This window comes from Microdochium trichocladiopsis (assembly GCF_020744255.1).
Source record: "Microdochium trichocladiopsis strain MPI-CAGE-CH-0230 chromosome Unknown B0I36scaffold_2, whole genome shotgun sequence".
Taxonomy (NCBI): domain Eukaryota; kingdom Fungi; phylum Ascomycota; class Sordariomycetes; order Xylariales; family Microdochiaceae; genus Microdochium; species Microdochium trichocladiopsis.
The window spans coordinates 4,289,403-4,302,205 of NW_025763545.1; the positions used below are offsets into that span (position 1 = coordinate 4,289,403).

Genomic DNA, 12,803 nt, shown 5'->3' on the forward strand with positions numbered 1-12,803 from the left:
GTCGCAAGACCGAGCACCGAGTGCCTCACCCTGCACAAGCACTGCCGGACCCCGGGCCCCTGTTCTTTTATTAGGTAATACTCTCACAGGCCGGTCGCCGTCAGGCAATGACGGCATCGACCCAGCAATCCCCGCTAGCTCGGAACGGCCAACCTTGGCTCCCGAGGTGAGTGCCAATCAAAAAGTGCCTCAACTTGGAGTGGTGGTTGTTGATCTGGTCGGCACAGCTAACTTAGAGCCCCGTAGTGTTGACGTGTGCCAATGAAACAATTCCCACATGTGCCCACCCCAGATTGGCTGTGCCGGCGATGACAGCCTTGACAGGCATCCCGGAGTGCATACAATTACCGGAGTCCGCTCCGTGGCCGGCGAGAAACACGGTACCACCTGGCAAATGCCCATCTTAACCAACAATGAATCAGACGGTTGAGGCGCTGGTGTGAAAATGGTTCAACCTCATAGCGTACCGCACCACGGATGAACCCTGGCAGAGGAGATGTCTCGCATGCCGGAAATGGCCCAGCAGGGCCGCTCCAAAAACACAATTCCATCATCTTCCGCCCCATTTCCAGGATCCTACCGAGCAAACGACAACACTGCAACAACGCCAAGACGACAGGCTCCCCGAGCTTATTAAATGTGATGGAGCTTGGGCGTGGTAAAGAGTGGCAGATATGAGCTGTGCAAAGTCGTACAGATTATATAGTTTCTCATCTGACCTAATTAGCTTATACGGACGGCCATTGTTGTACATTGGGCATGTTGAACTTCCTCCCCCGGCCTGCCTGTTACGATCGGTTCATGTCTTGGTAAGGAGACCACTGCACCACGACCTCACCACTTCTATTCATACTCGACCACAACCGTCCTGGTCGTGAGGATCGCCTTATCGCTCCCGTCATCCCGCATGTGCCTCTCTTCATTGTCTCCCGCCCCAGTGTCCTTCCTCGACGACCGCACCGCAACAGCGTCCGCGGTGACCCGCCTGCTCTTGTCCATGACGACGACGCCCAGCTCCATCTCGTCCTCGGTCTCATGCCCGTCCCGCCCGCCGCCGAACCTGTTGTAGTCGCCGGGCCGGCTGAGTTGTGACTTCTTGCCGTACGCATGGCTGTTGTTGTTGCCGTACGCGCCGCTGCGGCCGTAAGGGGTGCTGTTGCTGTAGCCGTAGCTCCCCACAAGCCTCGGCGCAAAGTGCTTGAAGAACTTGCGCAGCGTAGGCAGTGACCCGCATATAACGAACAGATTCACCTCGACGAATGACCAGATGTTGGGGGGCGCGGCCTCGTATGTAACGTCGGCTTGTTTGAGCAACGCGGGCAAGAGGCCCAGTCGGATGGCGGACGTGGCAATTGTACTGGTGGATGAGAGATGACAGGTATTAGCTTTGCCCCGAGGAGTGGTAGTAATAAGAGCAAGATTATCGTGGCGCGCGCGCGGCCAGAATACTTACATGGAGCCGATTCCGAAAATAACCAGCGCCCCAATCTTCTGTCTGCGCCCCATCTGAAGCCCCAGTACCATTGGAATCGGCAACAGGAAGATGACAATATCAGTGACAATGTTCTGCACCGCCGTCGCCATGTACAGGATGCCCGTGTCCACGCACGTGCCCGTGGTAAGCACATCCCATGACGCGCGAGCGGGTGTGCAGTGGTAGAAGAGCAGCGTCGTGATGACGAACGTGAGGGTCGAGACGCAGGCGATGCAAGTCCATACCGCGACGCGGAACCACCGCTCGGGCGAGAGCTGCAGGTAGAACGCCAGCAGGGAGAGCTTGGCAAGGCCGCCGCAGAGCATGAACAGGCCGCCAGCGGCGTACGCGAGCTGTCGAAACACCTCCTGTCAGTCAGAGCGCCTACATGCTTGGAGAGGGGCGGGAGACGGACAGTCATTGCATAAACGAACCGCTCGAGCGGCATCTCAAAGATGTGCACTCCCAGGCCACCAATGTGGAACGAATCTGGAAAGGTCAGTTCCTGTCAGAGGCTGGTCCCGGCGGCACGGCCACTTACGCGTAAGCAATGCTTGCGTAGTCAGAGACACAAGCTACATTGTTTCAGTCAGCGACTGCCGTGCTGGAGAACATTGCTCTCTTCCTCGAACGTACCCAGGAAGCTACCATGAATCCTACGTGTTGGAGCAGGTCAGCATCCGGACCGGAACGATCAGCCATGTTGCAGATCCTCACCATCATCGACTCCTAAGCCTTTCGAGAGCACCATCTTCGTGAACAGCCTCTGAGCAAGAGCGACGGTCGCCAACGTCCCCATGACGGCAAAAACGACATAATGCTCCGTTGCAAATCGCTGCGGCGGGTTGGCAAAGTTGACAATGTAGCCTGGTGGTGCTAAGGCCAAGACCTCGACCCCATCCACGAAGAAAGGCGGCCCAGCGGGCGGGTCGTTGGAAGACATCTTGGATCGGCGGAGCTACAGACCCTGACCAGCGTGCTCGTTTAGGGGACAGTGGACTGCTGATCTTCGCCGGGAGCGGCAAAGTCTTGAGAACGGCTCTTTCAGATGGGGCCGAGTCTGGGGAACATCGAGGGTTTATGAGGCACGCTTTCTCGGGCTGCCATACTTCCGCGCAAGCGCCAAGACAACAAAGGGTTTTAGAGATCCTCCAAAAACTTTCTGCACCGTCGTACTGCATTTACCCATCTGCACGAGCATCCCAAGTGCCAGGCGTTTGGAACCTTTGCTCGAGGTGTCTGGTCCATTGCCGTAGCAGCGGCAAATGATGCTGCCCTGCAGCAGTTGGGCTGCTCATACTCCCAGAAAGGACTTGAGCCGGGTTCCATCAGGGATGAAACGGCCGAAGCGAGCCTGCATTGCGAGAGCACCCTTGTCGGGCCTCGGAAAGAAGTTTCTCAGGGGCTTCCAAAGAATTGCTTCATATTAGCGATTGCTGCAACTCCTCAGCGGTGGTGGTCACCATAGAGCACATCTCCTTACTTCCTAGACATGACGCGTGTAGCCGCAAAGTTTCGTCTACACTGCCTGAATATGGTTGACCTTCATAAGAGCCATTCTCAACTATGGGGAGGGTTGCTAGGCCGGCGTCGGGAAATCTATGTGCGTCCTACTCATTGATAGGCGGTCTACGGTCAGCAGGTTCTAGAAGTTCTCAAAAACAAGGTTGGTAGGATGATTCCCCCGGAGGCTGCAGCCATCTCCACAGAAGACGGGCACGGGAAAATCGTGCCGTACCCCTGTGTACCGCCTTCATCGAGTTTCGAAATTTGCGCAGCAGCTCTCCAGTCGCAAATTTGAACCATTCACCACCAGGATCAAAAATCATGTCGGACACATCCAGCAGGGGTCCGGATCCTCTCCAACCACTGGGCCTTGGAAGTCGTTCCCTAAAGATAGTAGGAAGGATGGAGGACGGGGGTGGTCACCCACCCTCGTAGTAAAATCGGCTACTATTATAGCTAGCAAAACAGATGGGCAGAGCTGGACTGGTGCCGTCAAGACGATACACAAGTGTGGTAATGCGCGCTGCTTGGGCATGAGAGACACATGAGTATGGTTGTATTGACTCTGGTCGCGCTGCATGGCGGATTTCCACGACAAAATTTGACACCAATGCCGAGTCCACAGCGGGTGCAACCCTCAGTAATGTTACTGATTCCGGGCGAGGATTCGCGCAGGCTTCCTCGAAGCAGGGCATGGGGCGTTGGACCATGCGTACACAGTGTACATGTTTTGTAATCTGCCATGCCAACCAGGGACGGCTAAATAGCCCCAGAAAATCTGCCACACAAGCCTGAGCCCGCTGATTACCACGATCGGGCTGTCAGCCTCTTCTCGCAATTGCCATCCCCATCTCCACGAGTCATCCTTCGCTTCTACCACTGCCGCAAGCAGCGAGCCGCGGGACATTGAGTAGCATGGACGCCCATTGCAGGCAGATTCATGCAACTGTAGCAGCTGCATAGTGCCGCAAACTTTGCTCGGGGCCGGCCTGCGACGGTTGCAAAGAATCCTGGCACGACGTTGGGGCCCTGTCCCCTGGAATATACTCTGAGCAGGGGAACTCAGGATCCGCCGCGGAAGATCGGAGGCAGGGGTTGGCGGCACGCCAAGACTTTAATCTCCAGCGATCATGGCGGAGACAACCAATCGAAACCCTGCGGAGCGCACGGCCTCTTGGTCCGCTCCTAGGGTTACTTGCTTGTTGGTCCTCTTGCCTGTCCGTGACAGGTAAGTGAATCGTGGATCTGCTTGCGGCCAGGGAATGCCTGGTCTGGCCGTATGAACTTTTACATCAAAAAAAAGGAGATTGGAGACTGTGTGTCTGTAGCTAGACCGGCCGACGGGCTGCGCTGCCCGAAGCCAGTCCTGAACAAGGCGGCGCCTTGACTGCTTTGCTCGCAAGGGTTTGCTCTCCCACAGCTGTCCCAGGTGGGACTGCTCACTATGTCGGCAGTGCACGAACGAACATCCGTCGGAAGCCCCTGGGGCTGCCTGGCCAGAGTGACGGGTCTGTTGGCCCAGAGGAGCGCTCCTGCGTGGCGGACGTGCATGCATATATATAATAACTTGAGATCGGCACGTCACATTTCCCTGTGCAACTTTCGGCTCACATCCCATCACCACGTGGCGACTGTTCTGCATCCCCTAGACGCTCTTTGCCGTCTTCCACTCCTTTTGTCACATTTCTACTAATCCATCACCCCACACTCGTTTAACCATGAAGCTCGCCGTCACTGTTGTTGCAGCTGCCGCTGTGGTCAGCGCCCGCTGCCCTCCCCGACCCCCAGTCGATGTAAACGTCAAGTGTGTAAGTACACGAGTCACGGCCCTCCCCTCCAGTGAGAAGAAAAGGGGCCCAGCTTACTGACCGAACTCGCTGCCTGCCGTCCCCATCAGTGTGCCGACCTTGCTGCCGATGCATCCTTGAAGGGTAAGGTCTACTTGCCCGGCACGAGCGCATACACGACCCGCCTGGGCGAGTACTACTCGGCCAATGCCGCCCTCGCACCCTCGTGCATGGTTCTGCCGACCACCACCGAGGAGGTGTCCACGATTGCGGCCCTGATCCACAAGAGCAAGTGCCAGTTTGGCATGCGTGCAGGTGGCCACTCGGCCTTTGCCGGCTCCAACAGTGTCGCTGCCGGTGTGACTGTCGACTTTGGTCAGTCTCTCCCCCCTTTACAGCAATGTAGTGTGAGCATCACGGCCATTGCTGACCAGGCACCGTCATGGAACAGGTTATATGAACACCACCACCTACACTGCTGGTGACCGCACTGCTGCAGTCCAAGCTGGTTCGACCTGGGGCAAGGCCTACGAGACCCTCGACCCCTTTGGCGTCACTGTCGCCGGTGGCAGAGCCTCGGTCGTGGGCGTTGGAGGCTTCATCACTGGTGGAGGCTACTCGTTCCACTCGAACCGCGCAGGTTTCGGCTGCGACACGGTCCGCAACTTTGAGATTGTCCTGGCCAACGGCACTGTTGTCAACGCCAATGCCGAGGAGAACGCGGACCTTTGGCGTGCCCAGAAGGGCGGATCCGGCAACTTCGGCTTCATCACTCGCGTCGATATGGGTGAGTTGTCGGTCAATATGCACTGCTGGTCGAGGGACTGCTGCTAACCATCGCAATAGATGTCCAGCCGACCAACAAGCTGTGGGCTGGCTTCGTCGGCTTCCAGCCCGAGCAGGTTGAGGAGTACTACGAGGCGTATATTGACTTTGTCGACAACATGGCATCGGTAAGTGGCCAGCTTCGGACCTGACCTGCACACAAGGAGAGAGCACTGCTGACCTACGCTCGCTTCGTCCAGGATCTGGCAAGCCAGACTCTGCTCGGTGTTATCGCCAACGAGGGCACCACTGTGACGCGCAATGCCATCGTGTCCAACAGTCTTGGCATCGTGCGACCGCCGGCCTTTGACCGCACCCTGTCCGTGCCCAACGTGACGGAGACTCTCTTCACCGACTCCATCAACATCATTGTCCCCGTCTTTACCGGTCCTACTCCACTTGGTCTCTTGTGAGTAACCCGCCGAGTCATGTCGTCACTGTCTCTTGCACCCAAGCTCATTCATATCCTCTCTTGGTCCTACAGCTCCAACTGGATGGTCGAGATGTATGCCAGCGACATCCGCATCCTGACCTTTATCGATGCCGCCCTGCTCCGTGCCACGGCCAAGATGCGCGCTGCCGCCCCTGACTCTGTGTTCCAGGTCCTCCTCGAGCTCCAGCCCGTGACACAGTCGATGGTGCAGCACAGCACGGCCAATGGTGGCAACGTCCTGGGTCTCGAGGCCGTGGTTGCCGATGGCCCCGCAGTCATGTTCCTCATCGCCCTCACCGTCGACACGGCCGCCAACCAGGACATCATCCTGCCCCTGACGATCGAGTTCCGCGAGGAGGTCAACGCCTATGCCAACAGCCTCGGGCTCAACAAGAACTGGAAGTACGCCCCCTACGCGCTCGGCGACCAGGACCCGCTCTCTCACTACGGCGAGGAGAACCTCGCGCTCATCCGGTCGGTGTCGAAGAAGTTTGACCCTACTGGCGACTTCCAGACCCTGCGTCGTTCTGGCTTCAAGATTCCCGTCTAGATATGGATGTGACTCTGCATAAGTGTTTGGGGAAAGAAAGTGAGGAGGGTTGGACAAGTTTGCGACTCGCTGTAGTATAGAGAGATAGACCTAATAATTTGTTTGCCCGCGGCATTGCACTCTGCTATGGCCGTTTCGTTGGAGCAACAAAAAACGCGTTGTTGTCTATCTCCTCCCTGCCAATCTTTACCTCCCAGGCCAGCTAGTCGTTCTCAATGTCCAGGCCTGTGAGGAAGTCCGGCAGCCCCTCGTTCGCATCGTCCTGGCACCGCTGGCAGTCGCACCCAAAGGTCCACTTGGTTCTGATCTCGTGGCGCCGGACCGCCGCGTCCCGGAACTCGACGAGATCAAAGTATGAGATGCAGCACTCTTCGCCCGGCTTGATCTCGCGGTTCGCCGTGAATATCCTGCGGCTATGTTCGTCGAGGCGATGAGATACCTAAACGTCGTCGCGATCAGCATACTCGAGGTGGTGAGTAAGAGATGGCCACACTCACATTTGGACAGCAGGCATGGTTGAACATGGCTGCCGTCGGATACAGCCCACTCCCAAAATACTCGCCACGTCCGGCGTGTGTCTTGATGGGATAGTCGCCCGTCACGCCGGGGTACAGGCCAAACGAGTTGGTCTCGAGCCTGCAGATGAGCCCGATGGCCTGCTCAGCGGTGCATTCTACGCCTGGGATCTTGTCGACGAGATATGTGCTCGTCAGGTCTCGCCAGCCTGCCACTTCGTCCACGGGGAATGACCCCGGGGAGCCTTCGAGATCCCAGACCGAGTCCCATCCACGACGATCGAAATGTGACGAGCCTGCGGAGGTCGTCACTGCAGAGCCTGTTTCTACACTCTCATTGTGATTCTCCCCGGGTTCTGAGCCGATATTGCTGTCGCAGTGCCTCCTGATGGATGTCCTGGCCAGCAGCCACAAGAGCTCGAACTCGAACTCGCCCTGCTCCGCGCGAGCGCGGGCACCAGAAGAGCGCAGCCACGCACACTCTGGGTTGTGTCTTGCCGCATCCTGCGCATGGCAATCTCTACTGCACCAGAGCACCTCGGGAGCACACTGCCGCGGGCAGGAGATGAATGTCACCGGCCCCCCCGATCTGCTGTTGTCCGCCTGCATCGCCGCATCGCGGTTCTCTTGCCGAGGCTGAAGCTCGAGGCCGGCCCTGGATGCCTGGCGATTGCAGCGATGATTGCAGCAAAAGGAAATAGGCGGTTCATGGGAGAGAGGCGCGGGCACGAGGGCATAGGGCAGGTCGACCATTAGTACCGCCTGAGCGGGGATGGCCTGTGTCGCAACTACGAGGCGTCCCTTGTTTGTGCTCTGCTGGACAGCGAGGCCTGCGTGGACGGCCGGTGCGGATGCCATGCTGCCTGGGCGTCAGAGTTGTGAGAGCGCCGCTATGCTTTCAGATTTCAAATATCTCTGTGGTCGTCATGGCAGCTTCGAAGCTCTGCATTTCGTGGCTGTCGGGTGTGACTGGTGAAAATGTGAAAGCCCAGTGAGCCCCCACCAAGCAGAATCGGAAATATCCAGGGTCCAACTTGCGCGCTTGACCTGTTTTGGCATAGTAGTATGCCTTTGGAGGGATGCCACTGTGTTCATATGATGAACACACTGAAGCACCAAAGCGGGCGGGGCAACATTGCTCCTCGCCTTCTTCACCGGTGCGTTCGTTCTGCTATGCCATGTTTGGGAAGGCCTTATGCATCTACAGATTCACAGACACATTATTGGCGGCAGGAATGTCTACTTGATCAGGACCAATCATGCGTTGACCTACCCTGGCCGTGAACTACCTAACTCTAAAGAGAATTTGTTCTAGCGGAGACTTCTGGACTTTCTTCTGCCACTTCCCCCGTCAGACCGAAGAGCCCTGCTTGTTGGCAGTAGGCACCTTAAAAGGCGGTGGCCGTCACCCTGCACCTCTGTTCCTCTGCACCTCTGGTGCAGGGGGCGCAAAAAAGAGCCCGGCTCTTTCCTTTGCGCGCAGTCTGCGAGACGAATATGTGCAATCCTCCATGATCTGCCCAGGACAATTGGTTCCTTTTTTGTCTTGGGTAGAAGTGTCTGCGCGGAGCGAAGTGGGGATGCGCATCCCTGTAGCTGAAACATGCAGATGGGACTTTCACCTTTGTCATGCATGGTAGAGACTCCACACCGTATGGACATGGATAACAGTGCGAAGAGAGGCTGGAAATGACTGTTGAGTCAATCTATCAAACTATGTACAGCGAAATAGTACAAGCGAGAACCGACCCGGTAATGACTGTTGTTTGAACCAAGCAGACGGAGATACCACGGGCAACGACATGGAAAGCAAAGATATGAGGCGCTCCAATGAAAGACGGGCAATGTGCTGCCCAAAAGACATGAAACAAAACAAACTCAAAACTCGACGAGGATGAATTCCGATACAAGCGTGAGGGGCACACGCCATACTGCCAAAAGCTGGAACACGCCGTCCATGGTTCACATGAGCTGCTCAAAGCTTGAAGCGGCGGTACCTGGGCACAGCACCAGTCATTCCATTCTCGGCACACTCCTCAGGAGAGCACCTGCGACTCGCACCGAGTGCTGCCAGGATATCACCAAGCTCGCTGTACGGCTGCTGCTCGGCCAGATGCTCAACCTTGGCAGTGATGGACTCCGGGCTGAAGGGCCCCGTCCTGCCGACAAAGTCGGAGCGCGCAAAGGGCACTGCCCTCCAGCGCTCGTCCATGGGGTCTGAAAAGTCGGTCGTCTCGTTGTAGCCAAAGCCCGCAACGGCCTTGACGTCGAACGCGGCCATCATGTCCTGGTCCTCGTGGATCAGGTTGTGGCAATGGAACATGTAGACGCCCGTCCAAGGCAGGTAGTGGGCCTCGACGCGGACCGTCTCGCCACGGCCGAGCCACACAACGTCCTTGAGCCCGGCAGCCTCGTACGGCTGGACCGTGTTGCGCAGGGCTGTGCGCCCGCCTGTGCGCGAGAGCACCTTGAAGTCGACCAGGTGCACGTGGATCGGGTGCGACCAGCCATCAGAACTGTTCTCGAGCTCCCAGATCTCGACGGTGCCACGCGGCACATTGGCCAGAATGCGGTTCTCCACGTCGGCAAAGCCGATGCCGTTAATCAGCCACTGCCCATTGGATCTGTGGAATCTGAAGTGGTGGTCGACGGTTTGCTCGAGCTTGTCTGGGGGAAAGGGGACAGTGCGCAGGCTCGAGGGCACGACCGACGGATCGACGACAGGGGTGGAGCTCACGACGAAACGCATCACCTTGTCGGTGTGCTCGTACTCGTCATCCACGGCAATGTCTCCAGACTGAGGAATGTGGCGCAGATCGACGGTCTGGCCAGCCATGCCGGAGAAATCAACAACAATCTCGTATCGCTCGCCGTTGGCGATGTACATCTCACGAGTTGGGACGGGTGCCTCGAGCAGGCCTGCATCAGAGCCAATCACCTGAAACTGTATCTTGGCGTCCGGAGAGCTGGTGCGCGCAAAGTAAAGGTTCCATGCCCGCGAGACGGCGGCGTCCAGGAGCCGGAAGCGGTACTTGCGGGGCTCGACATTCAGGAACGGCCACGGCTGGCCGTTGACGTGGATGACATCGCCCCAGAGACTGTCATCCTCCCCTACAGTCGTCTTGACGGTGCCGTCGGCATTGTACACACGGGAAGTCAGCACGAGAGGGATGTCGTACTTTCCGTAGCCGGACGGCAACCCCAGAGCGTCCTCCTTGTCGTCGTGGAGGATGTAGGCGCCAGCCTGGCCCAAGTAGGCATTCTCCGCCGTCTTATATCCCACTCTGTTAGCCAAAGGGGCGACACAAGCGAGATGGACCGGACGAGGGACGGCAACATACCTTGTGCATAGCATGGTCGTGGTACCACAGGAAGCGGGCCGACTGGTAATTGGGGAAGTAGTAGTCCTTGTACTCCCCGGGAAAGGTGACATCCTCGGCCCAGCCGTCAAACGGGGCTCTCGAAGGCGATCCGTGGAGATGAACCGACGTCTCATCCTTGGCGCTGTTGAGAATTCTCACAACCGTCTCTGTCCCCACAGGCACGATGAACGTAGGACCAGGAGCAATTCCGTCATAGCCGACAAGCTGCGCCGGCCGCAGGGTGGGATAGATCTGCTGCGAGAACGGCTTGATCTCAAGTTCATAGTACCAGATCTCCTTCCCAGTGACCGGATTAGTGACTACCCTGTTGAACATTGTTAACCCTGCCCCTGCTGAGAGTCTATCAGCAGTGTCGGAATCGAGCACCTACATCTTGGGCTGCTTCTGGGGAGGAATAGGCAGTGGGTTTCGGAAGAGTAGAGGGTAGACGGGGCTCTCCCAGTCCTCCTTCATTATGCTGATTGTCCCAGGTGCATCCTCAACGATGGCAGCGAGGGCTATGCTCTCTTCCAGGGGAATATCAGAGAGAACAACGTCCTGACTGGCGACGCCGGAAGCGAGCCATGCTGTAAGGGCCAGCAGGCCTGGTCGAGAACAGTGCATGATGGACTTTTTGAGTGACAAGGACCAAGGCAGGCTTGAGAGTTTGGAGGTTCCGGCTTTGAAGGGGGTAACTTGGGGTTTCTGTCTAGATGGCTCTCTAACCGTTGATGCTTGGTGAAGTCCCCACGACTTTATAGACCGGGCTATACTCACAAAAATCAAGCTCGAAGGCCGTGATACTTTGCCGAGACTATGCTACCGACTATTCCCTCCCATTCCGATATCATCCAGTCCGATCACAATTTGTAAGCTCAACCCTCTCCAAGATCCAAGTGGACTCCGTCGAGCCAGGATGATTTCTCATGTGATGCTCTACATACGGTGAGTTCGACCGCCACCAGGAGCGGAGCTCGGATTCGGGCTTGGCTTGCATTGCACGAGACACCTTGACAAAAACCTGCAAACTGGACACAGTCAGCGTTCTAGACCACTGCAAGGACACTCGGTGTCGGAAACTACTGGGAGGAGGGCTCTGTTGTGTAAGCGATTGGTAAGGACTTCTGGGTCGGAATGCAGAATCGATGAACTCTACGAGGCCATGGCCGTGATGCCTCAGGGTTGAGCAAAGTCTAGAGCACAGAGCCCTGTTTCCTCCACCTTGAGGATCCATGAGACGACTTTTTTACCTAGTTTGGCAAGCCAAACGACCTGTCCACCACTCGGATGGCAGCCGTAGCCGCGTGACCATTGTTGTACACATGTTGGGCAAGGCCCTTGAAGGGAATGCCGACCACAAGACAAGCAGGGAGCCACGCCTACACACCCTCACCCACATATCTATATCCCACCGGGCGGAGTGGTTCAGGTGCCAAGAATATCGATGCAACCCGCCGCAGACGATCGCTGTGCGAGGTGCTCGCGTCGGCAAGAACGGGGCACGCGCGGCCACCCGTATCGGAGGCGTGTCCGGGTCTCCCCGTCCACGCAAGCTGCAAGAATGCCAAGCGCGCAGCGGCTAGTGGAACTTCTTCCGCGGGACAAAGGCACAGAGTCGAAAGAGAGTCGCACCGCTGAAGCTGTGCAGAGTAGCCACCGCCTAACCAATGCATAGGGCAGCGGGCACCTGCATAGAGGCCGAGCCGACAGGGGGGGCCTTCCGACAAAAGTGTCGGATCTGCGCAGCCCAAGGAACGGCCCGCTGGCGAGCCAGAATGGTACTCGTCATAGACTGCCCGGACGGCATTCTGGATTGATAAAAGAGCCCTTTATTGCATCAACGGCAGTCGTGGACGTATCTCTCCAAGGTCAAGGGAATGCCAATACTAACAAGCTATACCAAGCAATGGAGAAACGCCGTGCAGGCCCTCGAAAGCAGCGACCTGTATGGCCATGCTGCTGAACAAGCCTCACCAGCGTGATGCACTGTGTGCATGAGGGTCCCTTGCTCAGCTACAAGCGTGTTCCACGGGCCCTGGCTGCGTCCGCTGCCAAGCCTGCTCTGCCTTGGTTAAAGCACACCGGCATGGGTCCCAGCTAGAGTATAGTCCCCTGCCAAGCCACATACCGTGCCGCACGGCTGACTCTTGGGGCGCATGCAATCCCTGTACTGCCAGGGTTGCACTCAGGACTTGATCCGGATCATCGCCCGCGTCTGCAGGTGATTTACTCGCGACGGCGTGCAGCGAGACCAGAGCGGTTCCTCCCGCGGACCAGGGAACCCTGTCGTCCAGGTTCTGGTGGGATCTTTTCCACTTGGGGCGCTTGCTAGTTCTCCAAGCTAAAAGATA

At 57.3% G+C, this 12,803-nt stretch overlaps 4 protein-coding genes across 4 annotated transcripts; 1 reads left to right on the top strand and 3 right to left on the bottom strand.

Moving 5' to 3' along the window:
- Positions 1–1,119: 1,119 nt before the first annotated feature.
- Positions 1,120–2,378, bottom strand: B0I36DRAFT_219936 (uncharacterized protein; the record flags this gene model as incomplete). Its single annotated transcript, XM_046149020.1, has 6 exons — positions 1,120–1,357; positions 1,454–1,842; positions 1,905–1,963; positions 2,016–2,049; positions 2,111–2,130; positions 2,192–2,378. Coding segments are annotated over 6 exons (927 nt in total), but the record flags the coding sequence as incomplete, so codon positions are not given.
- Positions 2,379–4,698: 2,320 nt separating this feature from the next.
- Positions 4,699–6,575, top strand: B0I36DRAFT_359966 (uncharacterized protein; the record flags this gene model as incomplete). Its single annotated transcript, XM_046158220.1, has 6 exons — positions 4,699–4,788; positions 4,878–5,142; positions 5,219–5,554; positions 5,614–5,720; positions 5,793–6,001; positions 6,077–6,575. The coding sequence occupies 6 exons, from the start codon at positions 4,699–4,701 to the stop codon at positions 6,573–6,575; spliced, it is 1,506 nt and encodes a 501-aa protein (XP_046017511.1).
- Positions 6,576–6,777: 202 nt separating this feature from the next.
- B0I36DRAFT_346373 (uncharacterized protein) lies at positions 6,778–7,948 on the bottom strand (the record flags this gene model as incomplete). Its single annotated transcript, XM_046156456.1, has 2 exons — positions 6,778–7,014; positions 7,073–7,948. 2 exons carry the CDS (start codon positions 7,946–7,948, stop codon positions 6,778–6,780), a joined length of 1,113 nt encoding a protein of 370 aa, XP_046017512.1.
- Positions 7,949–9,065: 1,117 nt separating this feature from the next.
- On the bottom strand, positions 9,066–10,926 carry B0I36DRAFT_404063 (phenol oxidase A; the record flags this gene model as incomplete). The annotated part of the gene is made up of 4 exons (XM_046161768.1): positions 9,066–9,087; positions 9,139–10,361; positions 10,432–10,777; positions 10,844–10,926. The coding sequence occupies 4 exons, from the start codon at positions 10,924–10,926 to the stop codon at positions 9,066–9,068; spliced, it is 1,674 nt and encodes a 557-aa protein (XP_046017513.1).
- Between the last annotated feature and the right edge of the window lie 1,877 nt (positions 10,927–12,803).